This window comes from Macaca nemestrina, chromosome 2, assembly GCF_043159975.1.
Source record: "Macaca nemestrina isolate mMacNem1 chromosome 2, mMacNem.hap1, whole genome shotgun sequence".
NCBI lineage: Eukaryota > Metazoa > Chordata > Mammalia > Primates > Cercopithecidae > Macaca > Macaca nemestrina.
Window position 1 is genome coordinate 125,930,158 of NC_092126.1, and position 19,210 is coordinate 125,949,367.

At 38.7% G+C, this 19,210-nt stretch overlaps 1 protein-coding gene across 12 annotated transcripts in view; it reads right to left on the reverse strand.

Annotated features, from left to right (window-relative positions):
• Positions 1–13,859: 13,859 nt before the first annotated feature.
• LOC105483175 (calcium dependent secretion activator) overlaps positions 13,860–19,210 on the reverse strand; it is a 491,506-nt gene continuing 486,155 nt past the window's right edge. For all 12 annotated transcript variants that reach the window (XM_011743930.3, XM_011743979.2, XM_071092026.1 and 9 more), the window contains 2 exons: positions 18,615–18,719; positions 13,860–15,110 (listed from right to left, as the gene is read on the reverse strand). In XM_011743930.3, the coding sequence (XP_011742232.1) occupies positions 14,931–15,110; positions 18,615–18,719 (285 nt within the window). In that variant the 3' untranslated portion in view covers positions 13,860–14,930. The remainder of the gene's footprint in view (positions 15,111–18,614; positions 18,720–19,210) is intronic.

Sequence of the window (19,210 nt, forward strand, 5' to 3'; positions counted from 1 at the left end):
GAGCTAGACTTTTGTGCTGAATTTGAGCTCCCATGTAACCAGAGAACTGCATGTTTGTTGTTGCTACTCTGATTTCTGCTGTATCTCTTGTTGTGATTTAAAAATAACCAAATCTTATTATGAGGAATTTCAAATATATACAAAAGAAGCACAGACTAATATCATGAACCCGTATACCATCACCGAGCCCCAATAAGATCAATCCATGGCCAATCCTGATTCATTTACATATCTATCTATTTCCTCCTCATATTATTTTAAAGCAAGCCCCAGACATAATACTTTGTTATCCATACATTATTTAAAGACCATCACCTAAAATACAATAATTCTTTAACATCATCAAATAGTGTTCACATTTCCAATTTTTAAAATAAATGTCATAATTTAAAAATCCTTTGTGATATGAACAGACATTTCTCAAAAGAAGACATTCATACAGCCAACAGACACATGAAAAAATGCTCATCATCACTGGCCATCAGAGAAATGCAAATCAAAACCACAATGAGATACCATCTCACACCAGTTAGAATGGCAATCATTAAAAAGTCAGGAAACAACAGGTGCTGGAGAGGATGTGGAGAAATAGGAACACTTTTACACTGTTGGTGGGATTGTAAACTAGTTCAACCATTGTGGAAAACAGTATGGCGATTCCTCAAGGATCTAGAACTAGAAGTACCATATGACCCAGCCATCCCATTACTGGGTATACACCCAAAGGATTATAAATCATGCTGCTATAAAGACACATGCACACATATGTTTATTGCGGCACTATTCACAATAGCAAAGACTTGGAATCAACCCAAATGTCCATCGGTGACAGACTGGATGAAGAAAATGTAGCATATATACACCATGGAATACTATGCAGCCATAAAAAAGGATGAGTTTGTGTCCTTTGTAGGGACATGGATGCAGCTGGAAACCATCATTCTCAGCAAACTATCGCAAGAACAGAAAACCAAACACCGCATGCTCTCACTCATAGGTGGGAACTGAACAATGAGATCAGTTGGACTCGGGAAGGGGAACATCACACACCGGGGCCTATCATGGGGACGGGGGAGGGGGGAGGGATTGCATTGGGAGTTATACCTGATGTAAAGGACGAGTTGATGGGTGCTGACGAGTTGATGGGTGCAGCACACCAACATGGCACAACTATACATATGTAACAAACCTGCACGTTATGCACATGTACCCTAGAACTTAAAGTATTAAAAAAAAAATCCTTTGTTTAGATTATGGTGCAGATAAGGTTCACATATTATGATTTGTTGTTCTGCCTTTTAAGTCTCTTTTAATTTATAGATTTCTCTCTCCATTTATTTATTTTATTTTTTATTTTCATTTTTTGTCCTTGCAATTTACTTCTTGAGAAAATCAGGATGTTTGTCATGTAGAGTCTCCCCAGTCTATATTTTGCTGACAGCATCCATGTGGTGTTGGCAATTTTAAAGGCTCATTTCTTAGGATGCTGTCCTTCTTTCCACCACCCCTTTTGAACATTCCTTTGCAAATAAAACTGCCATTTAAGCCCCCTGGCCTGTGAACTCCTGGAGAACAGGGGTCTGTCTGGTTCAGCTTTGGTCCTTGCAGTGTCATTCATCACCTGGGCCGTAGTTATGCTTGGTTTCTTGATGCATCAAATGACTCAAAGAATTTTGCTCTCTTTTCTTTATATTTCTAGCATGTACACCCTTGCACTCAGCTTATAGCAGTGTATTTTGTACAACTGCTTTTCTCCCCATATGTGTGTTCAGTGTTGAAGGACAGGACAAACTTCATGTTAGTTTAAATACATAGACCTTTTCCCCACAGTCCTGTAGACAATGCTCAGTGCAAATCAAAATTTTTAGTCACTGTTGGTAACTAACAGGCTGACTGACTTTCCATTTTCTTCGGTTCCAGAATTTGTATGCTGGTGCTTTCATTCTCCTTAATAATATTTTATTTTTTACTTTTATTTTTTTCCTTTTCCTTTTTTGAGATGGAGTCTCACTCTGTTGCCCAGGCTGGAATACAGTGGTGCGACTAGCTGGGACTACAGGTGCCCGCCACCATGCTTGGCTAATTTTTGTATTTTTAGTAGAGACAGGGTTTCACCACGTTGGCCAGGCTGGTCTCTGAACTCAAGTGATTCACCTGCCTCGGCCTCCCAAAGTGCTGGGATTACAGGTGTGAGCCACTGCACCTGGCCCTTACTAATATTTTAAAAGGTGCTAAGTTTTTAACTGAAGAGAAGGAAGTCTTCCCAGACTGTCCCACCCACACCTCCATAGGTTCCTTGGGAGTGGAAGTGGTACAAAGTAATGTACAGGAGGAACTTAACATTCTATGAATAAGGGCTTGCTAGGAGAATCAAAGGAAAGCCGATCAAGACCTTATTGTTTAATTAACTTTGAGCATCGGCTTATTTAACAGAGTTTGCTGTGGTAGGTATTCTCTTTTGATTTCTGTTTGTAGATGAAATTAAGTTTTCACTTAGCATAAAGGAGTAAATAATGAATACTGATTAACTATGGGGCTATTAGTAGATTAAAGTTTTGTGTTTCCTCACTTTTTCTTGGATGCAATAATAATAATCGCTAACTCTAATTGAATTCAAACAATGTAATGTAATATGTAATGAAAATCAGGTCTCCCTTCCACCTCAAATCTCTAGTCTCTTTTTCCCCAGAGGCAATCACTGTTACTGGTTTCTGCACCTGTGGGTATGGTAATCATGTGCAATGATTGTTATTAGTGTATCAACAATGTGACCCTATAAAGCAAGTGGACTGGTTATCCTCCTCTTCAGACGAAGTAAGTGAGGTTTGGTGGGTATTAGTGATTAGTCTAAGGCCACATGTTTATTTGAATGGCAGAGTGGAAACTCATAGCTAGCCAGTTGAGACCACCCTGTCCCCCTCCTTGCTCATAACCACTAATTTCATCCATTCACAGTTTCATCCTTCCAAGAAACACAAAAATATGACCTATTAATATCCTCAAACAATAAACCAGAGACTATCATTTGTTGAATTGTTACGGCCAGTTTGATGGTTTGACTTTCTTTCAAAAATGTCAAAGTAGGCCAGACACAGTGAATACACCTGTAATCCTAGCTATTCAGGAGGCTGAGATGGGAGGATCTCTTGAGCCCAGAGTTCGAGGCTTCAGTCAGCTATGGTTGCACTGCTGCACTCCAGCCTGGGTGACAGAGTGAGACCTGTTGCTAAAAACAAACAAAGAAAATAAAAGCATACAGCTTATGTGCTTTGTACAAAAAAAAAAAAAAAAAAAAAAAAAAAAAGAAAGAAAGAAAGAAGAAGAAAAGGACACTTTTGCTACTTTATAGGTAAATAAATTAGGATAAGAGTCAATGGATAAAGCAAAAAGTGAGATGAGGAAGAGAAAGATGAAGAGCTTTGGCAGATGCTCTCAAGTTTTCTGTGTGTGTGCACACAGGCACTACACCATGGACCCCACTGGCAGTCCAGTAAGCCTGCAGACCCCTTCTCAGAATAATGCTTTCATTTTTAAAAATTTTGTTATTATCATTTTAGAGATAGGGTCTCCCTCCGTGGCTCAGTGCAATGATGCAATCTTAGCTTGTTGCAGCCTCAAACTCCTGGGCTCAAGCAATCTTCCCACCTCAGCCTCCTACATAGCTGAGACTACAGGTGTATACCACCACGCCAGGCTAATTTTAAATTTTTTTTGTAGAAATGGGGTCATGCTATGCTGACTAGGGTGGTCTTCAACTCCTGGCCTCAAGTGATCCTCCTGTCTCAGCCTCCGAAAGTAATGGAATTACAGGTGTGAGCCACCATGCCTTGCCCAGAATAATGCTTTTAAATGAATAAGATAAAATATATAGGCTTTTAAAAGATATCAATCATATTAATAATGTAGCTATCAAAATCTTAAAAAATAAATGTGTGATACTGTGATATATATGCTTCTTTCTTTTTTTTTAAATTAGATTTTAAACTTATTCATGTTGCCTAACTGAAACTTTGTACCCTTTGAAGAATATCTGTCTGCATTCCCTACCCCTTGTTCCTGGTAACCATTGCTCTACTCTCTGCTTCCATGAATTTGAGTTTTTTAGATTCCACACATAAGTGAGATCACACAGTATTTGTCTTTCTGTGCCTGGCTTATTTCATTTAGCATAATATCCTCTGAGTTCATCCATGCTGTTACAAATGACAGAATTTCCTTTTTTTCAAAGGCTAAGGAGTCTTCCATTTATATAGACACCAATTTTCTTTATCCATATATCTATTTCTGGGCACTAAGGTGGATTCCATACCTTAGATTTTGTGAATAATGCTACAATAAACAAGGGAGTGCAGATAGCTCTTTGGTATGCTTTTTTCCTAATGCATGAAATAAGATCTAGTGGCAGATCTAATAATTAAGGTAATTTAGAAGCACTGACCACTCAGAAATCATAACAACTGTAATGTGATAGAGATTTCCATTGGTCACAGAGTCACAAATACTACAAATGCTACTGTAGTTTGCTGCCTCCTGTCTCCACCCCCATTGAACTTCATGAACCTCTTGAGTCCTAGCCAAACTCTCCAGGTTAAGAAGCTCTTCTTTGTAAGAGGACCTGAGCAGAGGTTAGAGGGTGATACTTAACCTTCCATCCTGTGTCTGCTGCTAGGACTACACTTTAATTCTACATTTTTCTTGTCCAGGTACCGCCTTTATTGGTACACTTTTTTTTTTTTCCTTGAGACGGCGTCTCACACTGTCACCTGTGCTAGATTGCAGTGGCACGATCTCGGCTCACTGCAACCTCTGCCTCCAGGGTTCACACGATTCTCCTGCCTCAGCCTCCCAAGTAGGTGGGATTACAGGTGCCTGCCACCATGCCCAGCTATTTTTTTTTTTTTTTTGTATTTTTAGTAGAGATGGGGTTTCACTATATTGTCCAGGCTGGTCTCGAACTCCTGATCCTGTCATCCGCCCGCCTCAGCCACCCAAAGTGGTGGAATTACAGGCATGAGCTACTGCACCCGACCAGGACACTTTTTAAAAGCAAAGCTCTTTAAAATGCAATCTTTTAAAATGTTTTAAATTTGAAAGAATTAAAACATTTCAAATTTAAATTTGAAAGAATGCACGGGGTTGAAATAATCAAACAATAATAACATTAAACACAAATTGAACTGAAAAATAAATCTCCTTTCCATCTGAAGTTTGCCATCCCCTTTCCCAGAGATAACCACTCTTATTAGTTTCTTCTAATTTCCTACATCAGCCATTGCTCTCAGTTCCCACCAGTAGAACTTGACAGCAGAAAAGGAGTTTACACAGTAGCTCCCAGAATTGGCTGAAGGCCGGGACATAGGCTCCATCAGGAACCAATGGACCAGTGAGGTGAGGCACAGCCAAAAGCAACCACAAGGCAACTCTGCGTGGGCTGCTGCTGCTGGGCCCACTCACCAGTTCCTGGATGCCCCTCAATGATCCCGAGGCCCAGGGAGAGTTATTCAATGCTGCCATGCCTTTTGGTCCTTCTCTCAAGAGTCAAGATTCTGAGCTAGAGCATCTGGTTATTAGGCACATTCTAGTTGTCAGAGGCCGGGAGAGGGAACATCCCTTCCCCTTCAGTTTCCATGGATTTGATTCTGGGAAGCCAAAATGATAACTGTTCATTTGATTTATTGAAAAAAAATACACACACATAAATAGATTTGCTTATTTTTTTTAAAACAAATGGGAGAGTTCTTTAAATGCTGGTCTGCCTCTTGATATTTTTTTAACTTAATAAAATATCAGCAATATATCTTGAACATTTTTCAGTACCAGTGTTTATAGATCTACTTTGTTTCTTTTTCCTGGCTCCATTGTATTCCACTATATTGAAGGCTGGAATTTATTTCACCACCCTTGAGAGCCTTCCAAATCTAGCCTAGCCAGGCAATGCTTCTGGCAGGAGAACTGCTAATTCTGTCTTGCTGTTCTTAGACCAACATTGACCACAGACTGTCCTGGATTGCAGGGATGATTGTAGCAGATAATGTTGGTGTCCTGCCCACCTCTCTTACTGCTTCATTGCAACTGGGCTTGACTTCTCATTGCTGTTCTTGTACTTATTTGTCTTAGGGCTTTCTGTGATGATCGGAGTCTGCTTTGCCCATCAACCCTGCATGTCTGAAATGCTGGAGAATTAACATCGCCTACTCTCCCCTAAGCTGTCCTCGACCAATAATGAAAAAACAGTTGGAGTATAAATACCCCAGCTCTCTCACTCCTCAGGAGGAATAATTGAAAAGTATGTTCTACACTGGCTCCCAGATTTTCCCAGAGAAATCAAACTTCAGTTACCCATAGTGGCTGCATTTCTTCTCAATCTTTTCCCCCCATTCCTCTATTAGTGTTTCCTGGATCACCTCCCAAGTAAACCACTTGCACTAGAACTCTTGTCTTGGGGTCTATTTCTAGGGAAACAAATTAAATCAGTGATGATGAAGAAGGGGAGACATGGAAAGAAATTCATTTATTTATTCATTCCTTTAATAATTATTTACTGAGATCCATAGTCAAAGACAAGTGAAGGAGAATGTGAAGAAATGTAGACAAGGGGAACAAATCCTTCCCTTTCAAGGCATAAAAGCAAATGCTAAAAAAAGAAGTGGGTAGCAAGAATACCTTTCTTGACGCTGCTTAACACATTGCTGCCCAATCTACCGCTGATCACGCACTGTTCTTTTGGGAAGAATTGGAATAAGAACAGTGAGTAGCAGAATTCAGCTTTCTAAGGGTAGTGACTTGGCCATATCTATGATCTGTTCAAAGCCTGAAACATGTGGCAGGCTCTTAAATCCTTAAGAAATTAACAGTAGGCCAGGAGCAGTGGCTCAGGCCTGTAATCCCAACACTTTGGGAGTCAGGTAGGTGGATCACTTGAGGTCAGGAGTTTGAGACCAGCCTGATCAACATGGTGAAATCTCTACTGAAAATAGAAAATTAGATAAGCATGGTGGAGGGTGCCTGTAATCACAGCTACTCGGGAGGCTGAGGCAGGAGAATCACTTAAATCTGGGAGGCAGAGGTTATGGTGAGCTGAGATCATGCTACTGCACTCCAGCCTGGGCAACAGAGTGAGACTCTGTCTCAAGAAAAAAAAAAAAAAAAGAAAGAAAGAAGCTAACAGTAAAATATCAGCTAACATTTGTTGAGCACTTAGAATGTATGCCTTTTTTTTTTTTTTTTTTTTTTTAGCACTTCACACATGGAAATACATTTAATCTTGATGACAACCCAATGAGCTTATAACAATGGGCAATACCTAGGGTATGATTCTGACTATTTATATCTTACAGATGAGATAACCGAGGCCTAGGGAAATGAAGTAATTTTCCCAAGGTCACGTGGCTAATGATTACCGCTGATCATCTGAAATCTGGATCAAGGTCATCCTGACCCCAGAATCTATCAGAACCTATGCTCACAACCTCTTCCTTCTATTTGCTCCTGTGATACCTGTTGCCCAATGGTCTACAAATCCTGCGGTCTCTTGCTTTCATCTTTACTTCAATATTTAAATAGAATGGTTTGAGCTCCATCATTTGTAATAACAAGATCTAGCCCTCCTTATTCTCAGAGGTCATCTTTCTCTAATTTACTGGGAGAGAAATGAGTGCTTGTTTCAAGATCAACTCCTAAGTCTCTAGTTCCACCTCTGCCCTCAGTTTGCTTTGAGAAAGTTTCTTCCCTAGGACAGCACCAACTTTTCCTTGTGCTCTCCAAGAGCATATTAACCCAAGACTGTGTGTATAGCAGCCTTGTTATGGAAGTTTGGAGATGACAAAGAGTAGATGCAACCTGAAGTTTATTGATTGTCATTTAATTAGAGCTCTGAAGAGTTCAGATTTTCCAAATACATTGTGATGTCAGTATCCTTCATATGCCTTGGAATTTTTAATCTATAATCTTGATGTCTGATTTTTAAAATTTTATTCAAAATTAGACTAATCAAACCAAAAAATACTGTGGAAGAATTTATCATGCTGAAAGCCCTATTCCAGGAGGTGTAGGAGATGACTGAGTGAGGTGCATAGTTCAGTGGTCCTGTTTACAATAATATAGTGACATTAGAATTTGAAACCTAGCCATAGCTTCCACATAAACTGTACTTTTCTTTGCACCAAATACCACCAGTATTTGTCTTCTTATGTTGCCTTTGATTTTCTTTTAAACACATTCCAAAATTTCTGACACTTTCTCTGAAATTTGTACTATCTTTAATCACATGTTTCCTGCTTTAAGCAAAACCTTGTTTATTCTTTGCAATTGTATTTGCTGCCCAGGAAACAAGCCAACTTGTTTTTGATGGACAGAGGGAAATATGCCAACTTAACCATGTTTACAATTGCTTTTGGCCATCTCACCATCAATTCTTAGGAAATAAGAAAAATTTTATTTGTGTACTTTTTGCTTGTTGTTGCCTTTGCATTCCTCTTAATTTGTACTTGTGTGTATGTATTAATTGTAATCGTTTTATCCCGCTGTTAGCTAGTGGCTGTGATTAATTTGTTGTTCAGTGTTTTTCTTTGACCTTCAATGTACTGTCAGGGTAGAGAACTCTGCTGGCAGATTGCACCATCGTCAGCCCTTTTCTCATGTTTTGCTTAGTTACAACAAATGCAGATTTACAACTTTAGATGAAATGCATGGTTTCTTAAGAAGGAAAACAGATGATAATTTTAGTATTTAGATGAAGAAGCAAAACAACCTTGAATAAAAGATGAATATTGATTTTTAAAAATTTGTTTACCAAGAATTACAGAATTGTGCCTAATTTGACTTAATTTCAGATTTGTTAATTATGTGTCTGATATAAATTAGCCACAAAGAGAACACACTTAAATTTTAAAATTTAAAGGACATGAACTTATTCAATTTCGTGCTTAAACACTAGTCATACAACTCTTGTTGTTTTGTTGATTTCCTAAAATTTTTATAGAAATTCAAATTTATGACAGTGTGGCTGTTCATACCTGCACTGAAAATTGAGGTGAGGTGGATAGATTTTCTAAAGCCATCATGATTCCCCACCTTCTTTTGTAATTCCTTCTTTAGTAATTCCTTCCTTATAGACAGAATATATTGCAATAAATTTAGTTTATGTTTTCTTGGTCATGATCATACTCAGGTGTACATTGCTGATGTGCACGCGTTCAATTCAACCAACATTTATTGAGTGCCTACTACATCCCAGGCACCAGACTGGCATACAGAAATGGATACACAGTCCCTGACCTCAACTAGTTGGCAGTAGTCTAGCAGGGAGACAGACACATAAACAGATAACTGTGATATAGTGCAGTTAGACTGGGATTGGATTTGGGGTGTTTCAGAAATTCTTTAGTCACACATTTTCAAACAGTCTTTTGGGTCACTTCCACAGATGGCTCATTTCCTCCATTATGTTTTGATCCATCCTAATTTCATCCTAGATTTTCAGTTTATCTTATTTTGCTCCTGTTTCTTCTTTGACCAGAAAATCTCCTTAAATACATTACATCCATTACCAAAGTACTGGTCTATATGTGGTCTATATGGTCTATATGGAAAGTCTATATGTGCAGAGGTACAAATGATCCTATCTATACTGATAAATGGAAAATGTGATTTGCCAAATAGTAGGCTCAGGATGATTCTCATTTATATATTGGGATCATTTATATATATATATAAAATCTCCAATATACTTGTATATGATTTGAACATATTTGGAAGAATATATGCCCATCTGTTAGCAATGGCTACTTTGGGGAAATGGGTGTTGGGGGGGGGGAGGCTTGAACGTTTTGTTTCATATAATTCTGTTCTATTTGATTTTTTTTAACTTAAAAAATTTCTTTAAATGTTTTGAAAAAATTAAAAATAGTAGTTAGTTCTTGGCTATGCAGACCAACAAACCCAAACTAAGTGGAACTAAATGTCCTCCTTTGACACTTCAATCTACTCTTCCCATGATAATCTCTCCCAACCTCTTGCCTAAGCTTTCCCATGAAGCAGGCTCTCTTAACACACTGGGCATATTCATTAATGTCTTAAGTTAACATGTATATGTTGAGTGTTTACTGTGTGCACTGGGAATCCACCAGAGAAGAGAATAGTTTCCCATTTCTATGGTGTTCCAGTCAAGTGGCACGTCCCCTGGCCTCCATCTGGTCTTGTTCTTGTCCTTCCCAGTCTTCTCTATGGGCTCTTTAAGGCCTACCTCCTCAAGGAAGGCTTCCTTTCCTTCTCCCTCCTCTGAATCTTATAATATTTAGTCTGTGTCTTTGGAAGATTCACACTACCTATACTATAAGTTCTACAAGAAGAGCAACAGATCATCTCCATCCTTGTACTTTCAGCCTTCGTTATTTGTCATCTATTTATTGAGTACCTTGGGGACAGGGTGGAGAAGCTGGTATAGACTGTACCCTCCTGAAGTAGAGAAAAGAGATATGAAACATGTAACAATGTACATAACCCCTTCATGAGTAGTGTGAATACTAAGAGAAGTAGATACTGTCATGAGGATATATACTAAGGAAATAGATGCTGAACTGAGGGTGGTGTTTGGAAAGGCTTCCTTGGGGAGATCCAGTTTAGTGGGGATTTGATGGATGAGATGAGGTCGTTTGGAGGCGGGCCCCGGGTGGGAAGAACTATGGTGCACAGTAGGAAGTTGAAGGTGGTGGGTGCGGATGAACCCTGGGAGTAAGAGGAGTAGGGTTAACAGAAGAGGCTGGAGAAGTAGGCAAGGGTTGGATTGTTCATGGCCTTGAATGCCCCCTTAAGGAGTTTGGGTTTCATTCTAAGGGGAGGGAAAGAATTGGAGGCTTTTAATTAGGGGAGGAATGGGATCATACTTGCCTTTAGAAAGGTCTCTCTGACTGATGAAGGGAATGGAATAGAAAGAGTCCAGGTGTTCCTAGCACAGTGCCTGCCTGACCAGTATGTACTCAAGTATTTGTGGACCAATTGTTCATAAAGTGAACGCCTTTCTATCAGGTTCACAATTTCCTTGATATCTCCTACATCTAACTGGCACTTTTTCCTGTGGTCTCTTCCTTATCAGCCTTCAAATAGCTCTAAATTTTTCCTCTTATTAAAAAAAAAAAGGAATAAAAGGGTTAAACATGCACTTCACAAAAGAGGCTATCCAAATAAAAAATGTACTTAGCTCTCCTCCAGGGCTCCTGAACATTTTCCTACTTTTGCTAACTTTTATACACTGGACAGATGCTCACTCTTTTACTTTGCATGTTTTAAAAAGACTTAAACTGGCACTTCACAAAAGAGGCTATCGAAGTTCCCAATACACAAGTTCAAAGGCAATCAACTTCATTTGGTAGAGATAAATAAACCACCACAGCACTTACCAGAATGGCAAAAATTAGAGTGACAACACTTAATGTTGTCAAAAATGTGGAACAACGGAGACTTTAATTTGCTGCTGGTGAGACAATAACTTTGTTCATCCTCTGTGGAAAACTGGCCACATCCTCTGAAAAGGAAAATACCTTTACTCCAGGACCCAGCAATTGCACCAAAACATACGTACAAGGAAATTCATGGCAGCATTATTCATAATAGCCCAAAATGTAAAACAATATTTTTATATGGCTAAATCAATTATGGTCTATTTATACCTTGGACTACTATACACCAATGAAAATAAATGAACCACAACTACACCAACTATGTAATGTAGAGCAAAAGAATCCAGACACAAAAGAATATGTACTGTGATTGCAATGACAAAAAGGTTAAACTAAGCAAGTTGATCTATTCTATGCCATTAGAAATCAGATAGTTGTTACCTTTGGGGTGTAAGGAGTGGGTAGAGTTTGGGAAAGAGCATGGACATGGGGTCCTCGGGGGTCTTCGGTATGTTCTATTTCTCTGCTAGGTAGTTGTTCCGCGAGTGTGTTCACTTTATGATAAATCATTGAGCTGTAGGCTTAGGATTCATGCACTTTTTGTATGTATAATAAAAAACTAAAAAAGAAAAAAGAAGATCACTCAAGATACCATCCCAAAGAAACCAAAAGTAATATCAAAGCTGTCTTCTTGGCTTTGCATCTGTGGTCAGAATAAACTGAGGCCAGCAGTGGTCAAGGATAACGTGGTCAGTGCTTTCTGAGGTGTTCTGATGTCATTTCCTTCCCCATACCCCCTTTCCCAGGGTTGCTGGGGGTGCTATTTAACAGGATCCTCAGTGCAAGGCAGTGGAATCTTTTTTTGAAGGAAGTTTTTAATTTAACCTTGGTTTTGGAGACCAAGTCTTTTCTGGCTTAGTTCTCCTAATGACTTTTACATCGTGCCCTTTGGTTAGTTATCTAACCCATTCACTTAGCCTTCCTGCAGGGCTCCTGAACATTTTCCTCCTTTAGCTTTCATACACTGGACAGACATTCCCTCTTTACTTTGCATGTTTTAACATTGTAGCCTGGGTGCAGTGGCTCACACCTGTAATCTCAGCACTTTGGGAGGCTGATGTGGGCTGGTCACAAGGTCAGGAGTTCGAGACCAGTCTGGCTAATATAGTGAAACCCCGTCTCTACTAAAAATACACAAATTAGCTGGGCATGGTGGCACATGCCTGTAGTTTCAGCTACTTGGGAGGCTAAAGCAAGGTAATCGCTTGAACCTGGGAGGCAGAGGTTGCAGTGAGCGGAGATCGCGCCACTGCACTCTAGCCTGGCCGACAGAAAGAGACTCCATCTAAAAAAAAATGATAAAAAAATTTTAATTGTTACAAGATATATGATCTCATTTTGCAACTCAAAATATAATGAAAATATGTTTTCAAAAATCTTGGCTGTGCCATTCTGACTTAACTATGTGCCCCTGGGCAATGACAGTTTTGTCATACCTGAAAGACATATCCCCACCATTTGTATTAATAGTTTTATGCTCTTATCTCTGGATTAGTGCTTCTGCATAGAGTTAACTATTGGGCAAGTTAGCATAACCCTTTTGAACTTAATTTCCTAATCTATAATGAGGATAACAATAGTTCTCTCCTCTTATGGTTGTTGTGAGATTTAAACGAGGTAATATATGCAGAATGCCTGGCATAGCATAGTTGTTCAATAAATAGGACCTCTTTTTGTAAGCCCACAACGGCAGGAAGTACTGTTGCCTTGTACCTGCAGACCTCAAGTAAACAGAGCAAGACATGTTGTCTAAAGTGGTTATTTTGTAGAGAACACCTGGTGACCATTCTACCTGGTTCTGTTGGAAAAGTAGCTGTTTCCCTAAAGCCTCAGTCAGCTTCCAGGAAGGATCAGCCTGGTTTAGGGACAGATGCAAATAAAGCAAACAAGGCTACAAAATGTTTAATTTCTTACAAACTTAGGTGATTATATTGCTGACAGGGCCTGAGGAGTGAGTAGAGTACTCCACGTCTTAGAGAATCTTGTAAAATGCTTTAACAAATATATAAGAATCATATATAATTGGCACACACTTTGTTTGAATGCAAACACTGCTGTTAAAGTGGTGCTTAAAAACAGTTTGTTGGCCTTCTCTTCGTACAGGAGAAACATTTCTCTCGTTTACACTACTTACTTGCTTAGCAAACCCTTATTTATCCTATAATGCAAGCGTAATCTGTCCAACATGTCCAAATGCCCACGGATTCTGAATTAGTGGAGTCTGAATTAGCGGAATTTTAGGCAGTCTCTCATGGAGAACTACGAGCATTTGAAAACGACCCACTCCAACAGTTTCAAGAACACTCTATGAAAATTACCTCTTCCCTCCCTTTCCTATTTCTTCTTGTTGTGTTTCAGTTCTGGCATTCAAAGAAGACAGAGAAAAACAGACCCAAACGTATATTCTTAGGACATTTGAATATTTATTGAGAAGCCACAGTTTTCCACACTTCCATAACTGTAGGCTTTATATAAGGCAAAAGCAAGATGGATCCACTACTTTACATGGAAAGAAATAGCTCTGCAGCAAACCCCAGGGTTGTGCAGTTACAGATCAAAATGCAATGTACATGACAGATATAAAAAACAGTGTGGAACAAAATAATTTAAATTATGGTTACAATCTACTGAAGGAAATATCCACATCTTATTATAAACACATTTTTTAGTCTAGGGTTGTAATTTAAATATTCTTTTTTTTTTTTTTTTTTTTTACATACACAGTTGAGACATAAAAGCAAAATAACATTTAAGAGGAGAAAACTTTGACAGAAGACAGTAGTTTTGAACTGTGTGCTTGATGTTAAGTCATGATAGGATTGCCCACTTGCCATGGCAATTAAGAGAATCAATCCATTGGTATGTAGCCATCCTTTTTGGGCTAATTATTTGAGTAAATGAAAGGATGGGTTAACAAGGACACAAGGGGTTCATTTTTTAGTTTTAGGGGAACAGAAAGAATCAAAAGTTGATCGTTGGAGACTTGCCTTTTGTTTTTCAAAAAATAAAAATAAAAACACAAAGCAGATCTATGTGTTTTAATTAATTTATTTATGTACTCATTTAATTAACTGGCATCCACATACGTGAAACACAGTGAATGTACTTGGTATACTTGCCTTGCCCTCACATCCATTTACCACCAATGCATACACAGTACATGAATGAAGCATCATTGATCTTTGCTGATAACAGGGACACGCCTAGTGGTAAGACTATGTATTCTCCATGAACAGTATTTAAAGAATGGTGCTCCATATTGCTTGTAAACATATAGACATGGACATCAGGAAATCAGTGGATATGAAGGTCATTTGCTAATCTTGGTACCACATAGCTAAAATGGCAGTTGTATTGATAAACATCTCATGGGCATGGTAGTTGACAGAAAATTCCCTAATGGGTTTAACTAACAGACTAAGGACATGCACTGATTACAGGACTCTGTCCCAGCGGACTCTAGGACCAAACGGTCTAATCGTCTTCTTCGTCTTCCTCATCGCTGTCCTTCATGCTAATCCCCTGCAGTCCCCCACCTTCGCTCACTGATGCTGTGGCTTCCTCCACAGTGAGACGGTTTCGGATTGTTTCATAGGTCTTGCTGTTTAAGGTGGAGTCCAGGACCCCTTGCAATCGGAAATCTCTGTAGGTTTTCTAAGGAGGGAAAAGATACAGTGATAAGAGAGATCTCATCTCCATGATGGGGATGGAGAAGGTAAAAGCAGGTGTGGGTGTGAGAGCACTGACCTTCAGCTAAACATCACACTTTATGCATTGTCAAATAAAAAGCCACTGTGCTTAGATTTCACTTGTATTGAAAATTGAGATCCATTGAATGACAGAAAATGAGAAATAGTGACAGGATAAACTATATTAGATGAGACAAAGCAAAGAACATAAGCTTGTGTTTATTCAGTTCCATAAAGGGAAATGTTCCATAATTGTTTTGGTTCCTTTTGTGGACTGGTTCTTTCTCTTAGGTTAGTGTAATGTAATATGATAGACACAGGAAAGGGCTATAACATATAAATAATGGATTGAGCGATTATGGTATTTTGTGATTTCTGTTGCAGTCTGGTTTTAGTATTTTTGAGTCTTGTAACTGCATGAGCTGTACTGATATCCCTCTGTCTCATTCACAAGACAGACATATGTATGTTGGTATATGAAACCTATCACAGGCAGCAGCAATTATGAGAAAGATGGAGCGCTAATGCCTCATCAATATGTTGCAGGCATGTGACTCATTTCTTATCTCCTTGGGAAAGAACTGTATCTATTCCGTTCACAACTTTATGGTCTCAGGGAAGAAATTTGGCTCTTTTTCAAGAACAATGGCTTGGTATTACCGCATCACAAGTTCTTTCTTTGTTCCTTCAGGCGGTTTCTCTCAGATTTCCTTAGGTATCTCAAGGACTGTTTTTCTAGAAATCCTTCAGTGTTAATTGAATATGACCAGAATCATCTGGCTGTTGTCTACTTCGTAATTTTTTTTTTAAAAGGTCTCTCTCTAACTACAACTCTCCTCATCACACTGCATATCATTTCAGCTACTGATTCTGCTGTTTGTTTCTCCTATTGATATAGGAAACTTGCTAAAGGGGCAAGACAAGGAATGCTAACATACATCAACACCACTCCCATCATTATTTCTTTTTTCTTTTTCTTCTCCTTTTTTCTTTCTTTCTTTTTTTTTTTTTTTTTTGAGATGGAATCTTGCTCTGTAGCCCAGACTGGAGTGCAATGGCACCATCTTGGCTCACTGCAACCTCTGCCTCCCGGGTTCAAACAATTCTCCTGCCTCAGCCTCCTGAGCAGCTGGGATTATAGGCACCCGCCACCATGCCCAGCTAATTTTTGTGTTTTTAGTAGAGACGGGGTTTCACCATGTTGGCCAGGATGGTCTCAATCTCCTGACCTTGTGATCTGCCCACCTCAGCCTCCCAAAGTGCTGGGATTACAGGCGTGAGCCATCGCGCCCGGCCCATTATTTCTATTTTTAATAGTCCATCTAATGCAGTCATGATAGTAACAATCATAATGTCAACCCCTCTTGAAGGTCACATGTTGTAATGACTATAGAGTTAACGAGTGAACCCAGTTCAGCTTAGTGAAGTCCAATAACATAAAAGTAATCTGGTTTAGACATTAAATTACAAGGTTATCCTCAATCATGCATCAACCTGCAAGGCTTGCCGAGAAGAGGAAGCTAGACAGCTACCTGAACTGTGTTTTCACTTTGATGGGGACAGGTAAGAGACTGAGTAAATGTTAGGCATGGTGTGGACCAGATATCTAGACAATTAACTTAAATTTTTATACTTTTCAATCATTTGTTCTGTTGCCACTCAGAATAACATAATTGTTGCCAGAATATGATGGGGAAAATAAAGGTAAAAGCATTTGAGTATTCTCTTTTTTGTTCAAACTCCATAGCAATGTGTATACCAACTAGACTCTCAATGCCTAAGTGCAGAGACCACATCTAGTCATTTTTGAATCCTCCATCTGGTAATATACAAGTGGAGGCTCACCTAATATTTATCCAATGTTGAATGAATAAATAAATGCTTGCTGAATAATGAATGAATGGATGAAGAAATGAAGTGGCTGTTGATGCAAGAAAGAAAACCAATTATCCTTGGAAATTTGCCCTGGAGGAGGAGTCCTCTGGGTGATGTTCTTGGTTTAAAGGTTGTGAATTCTGCTTCATAGCTCTGAGTTGTGGCATTAGTTAAGCGGAACCCACTTTTTGCTAAAGTGAAGGGGTTCCCTTGGCAGTGACATTTCTGTATCCCTTCTCTGTGGTTCATATCAAATTTTTTTTTTTTTTTTGGCATAAGGCTAAGATTAAACCTCTCCTCTGACTTATATTTTTCCTTCGTAAAATATTGTTAATTTCCAATACCAATCTGGAAATAGAAATAATGGGAAGACAATTTTTAAGTATTAAAATTATATCTTCTTTTCACGTCTACCCAATAAGGGTCAAACAGAAAAATTTCCCAAAGTGTATTTATGCACAGAAAATGGAATTCAAGTGGTCAGGCGACCACTTGACTATTGAGCTGGTCCTAAGGAACTGAAATAAAAAAATGTGAAAAGGAGGCTGGGTCCATAGTCTGAGTGTATACATTCCTTTTTTAAGAGCTGTAATATACTGCTGTCTATAACTTTTCCCAGGCGGATGCTTTGTGAGATCAAATGCAGATAATAATAATTCTCCTTAATTACACACAACGGAACAGCAATTGGTTGTCCGTAAGCTCTGGGGTAAAGTGAAATGGTACTGATCCAAAAGAGACTAAGAAATGGGGTTGGGGTGGGGTGCCCAGGAGTGGGTGTTGCAGGGACTTTTGGTAAACTGTTAAGAAATAAGACATTCAGCTACGTTTATTGTTAAAATATTTTAAAGGACTTTGTGCTTTGAATGAGATTTTTGCATACGAATATTTTAAAACCCTCTATGGTGAAGCATCAAATGGAAACTGAAATGATCAAAAATGTATTTACCCCCTTCTGTGATCTTATTATTTCACGTAAACCACTGAGATTTCACGCTGAAACAATTATCATTAGTCCAAGGCGCACACACAAGAACAAGGGAAAAAGCTACTTTCAGGGTATGTTATCTCACCTTTGCGATCCTTTACATTTGATTGTATACACGCATTGTAAGAGGAACTACTTCAATTAACTATGAGACCAATATTGATTTGCATTCTGATAATGATCACAGGACATATTTAGAAATAGCTGGGGGTAAATATTTCTATTAAATTAATAGTGGCAAAATTTTATTTAATTAAACTATAAACAAAACTGGTAATGGATGTGATTAACATAATGGCACCAAAAGCCAGTTTTTGAAAGTCTAATGCAAAACACGATGGCCTCTGCAGTACTTTTGCACGGCAAAAACAAAGTATTTTTCCTCTCTGGAAAATGATATCAAATTCATTTGTATTAAATTTCCCTCTGCTGTCTGAGTAACACGTTTATCATGCTTCACAAAACAATTGCATAGGTTTTTCTTGTATGAGATACTATTTTATATGTAAACTAATATTCTTTGTGTTAAGCAAGCTCTGCAGCTTGCCAATGAAATGTATTTCAGTAAGCTATTTGCAAAGAAGAATAATTATTTTTTTCTTTTACCTTTACCATCCTAATTAGTGTTTTCAACTGATAAATGTGAAGCTGTAAGTCCATCCGGTCCGTCAACCAGGTGCAGATCACGTTCATGGAGCTGTTGTACCATTGCTGAAAAAAGAGACAAAAGTTCTCCAGCCAACACATCATGGAGCATTTATAGGGCAGAGAGAGAGCAGGCAATGTTTGAGTACCCCACTCTGTTCCAGGAGGAAACAAAATGGTTAAAGAGAATTTGAGAGCATAGAGATTAATGAACGTTAGTTTATACAAAATTACAAGGTACTGGATACTGGACCAATCTAAGAGAGACCAGTTTGGACTCTGAATCTAATTGAACTCTTCCACGATAGACATTTCTTATGTTTCAATTCGTAAAGACCATCTTTCACTCTTCTGATTTTCTTTTTTTTATTGGTCAATTTTACACCATTTAGATTCAAGACACTAATTATTTCCTAATGTCACTGTCTTTGGTGCCAGAGAGATGAGGCTTCTCCACTGGATTAATTGATGTTCCTTGCCACTTACCATTTGAAAATTCCACATCCTGTCTGCTAAGTACAATACTGGAAATTGGGCTGACAGCCTTAGGAATTTAG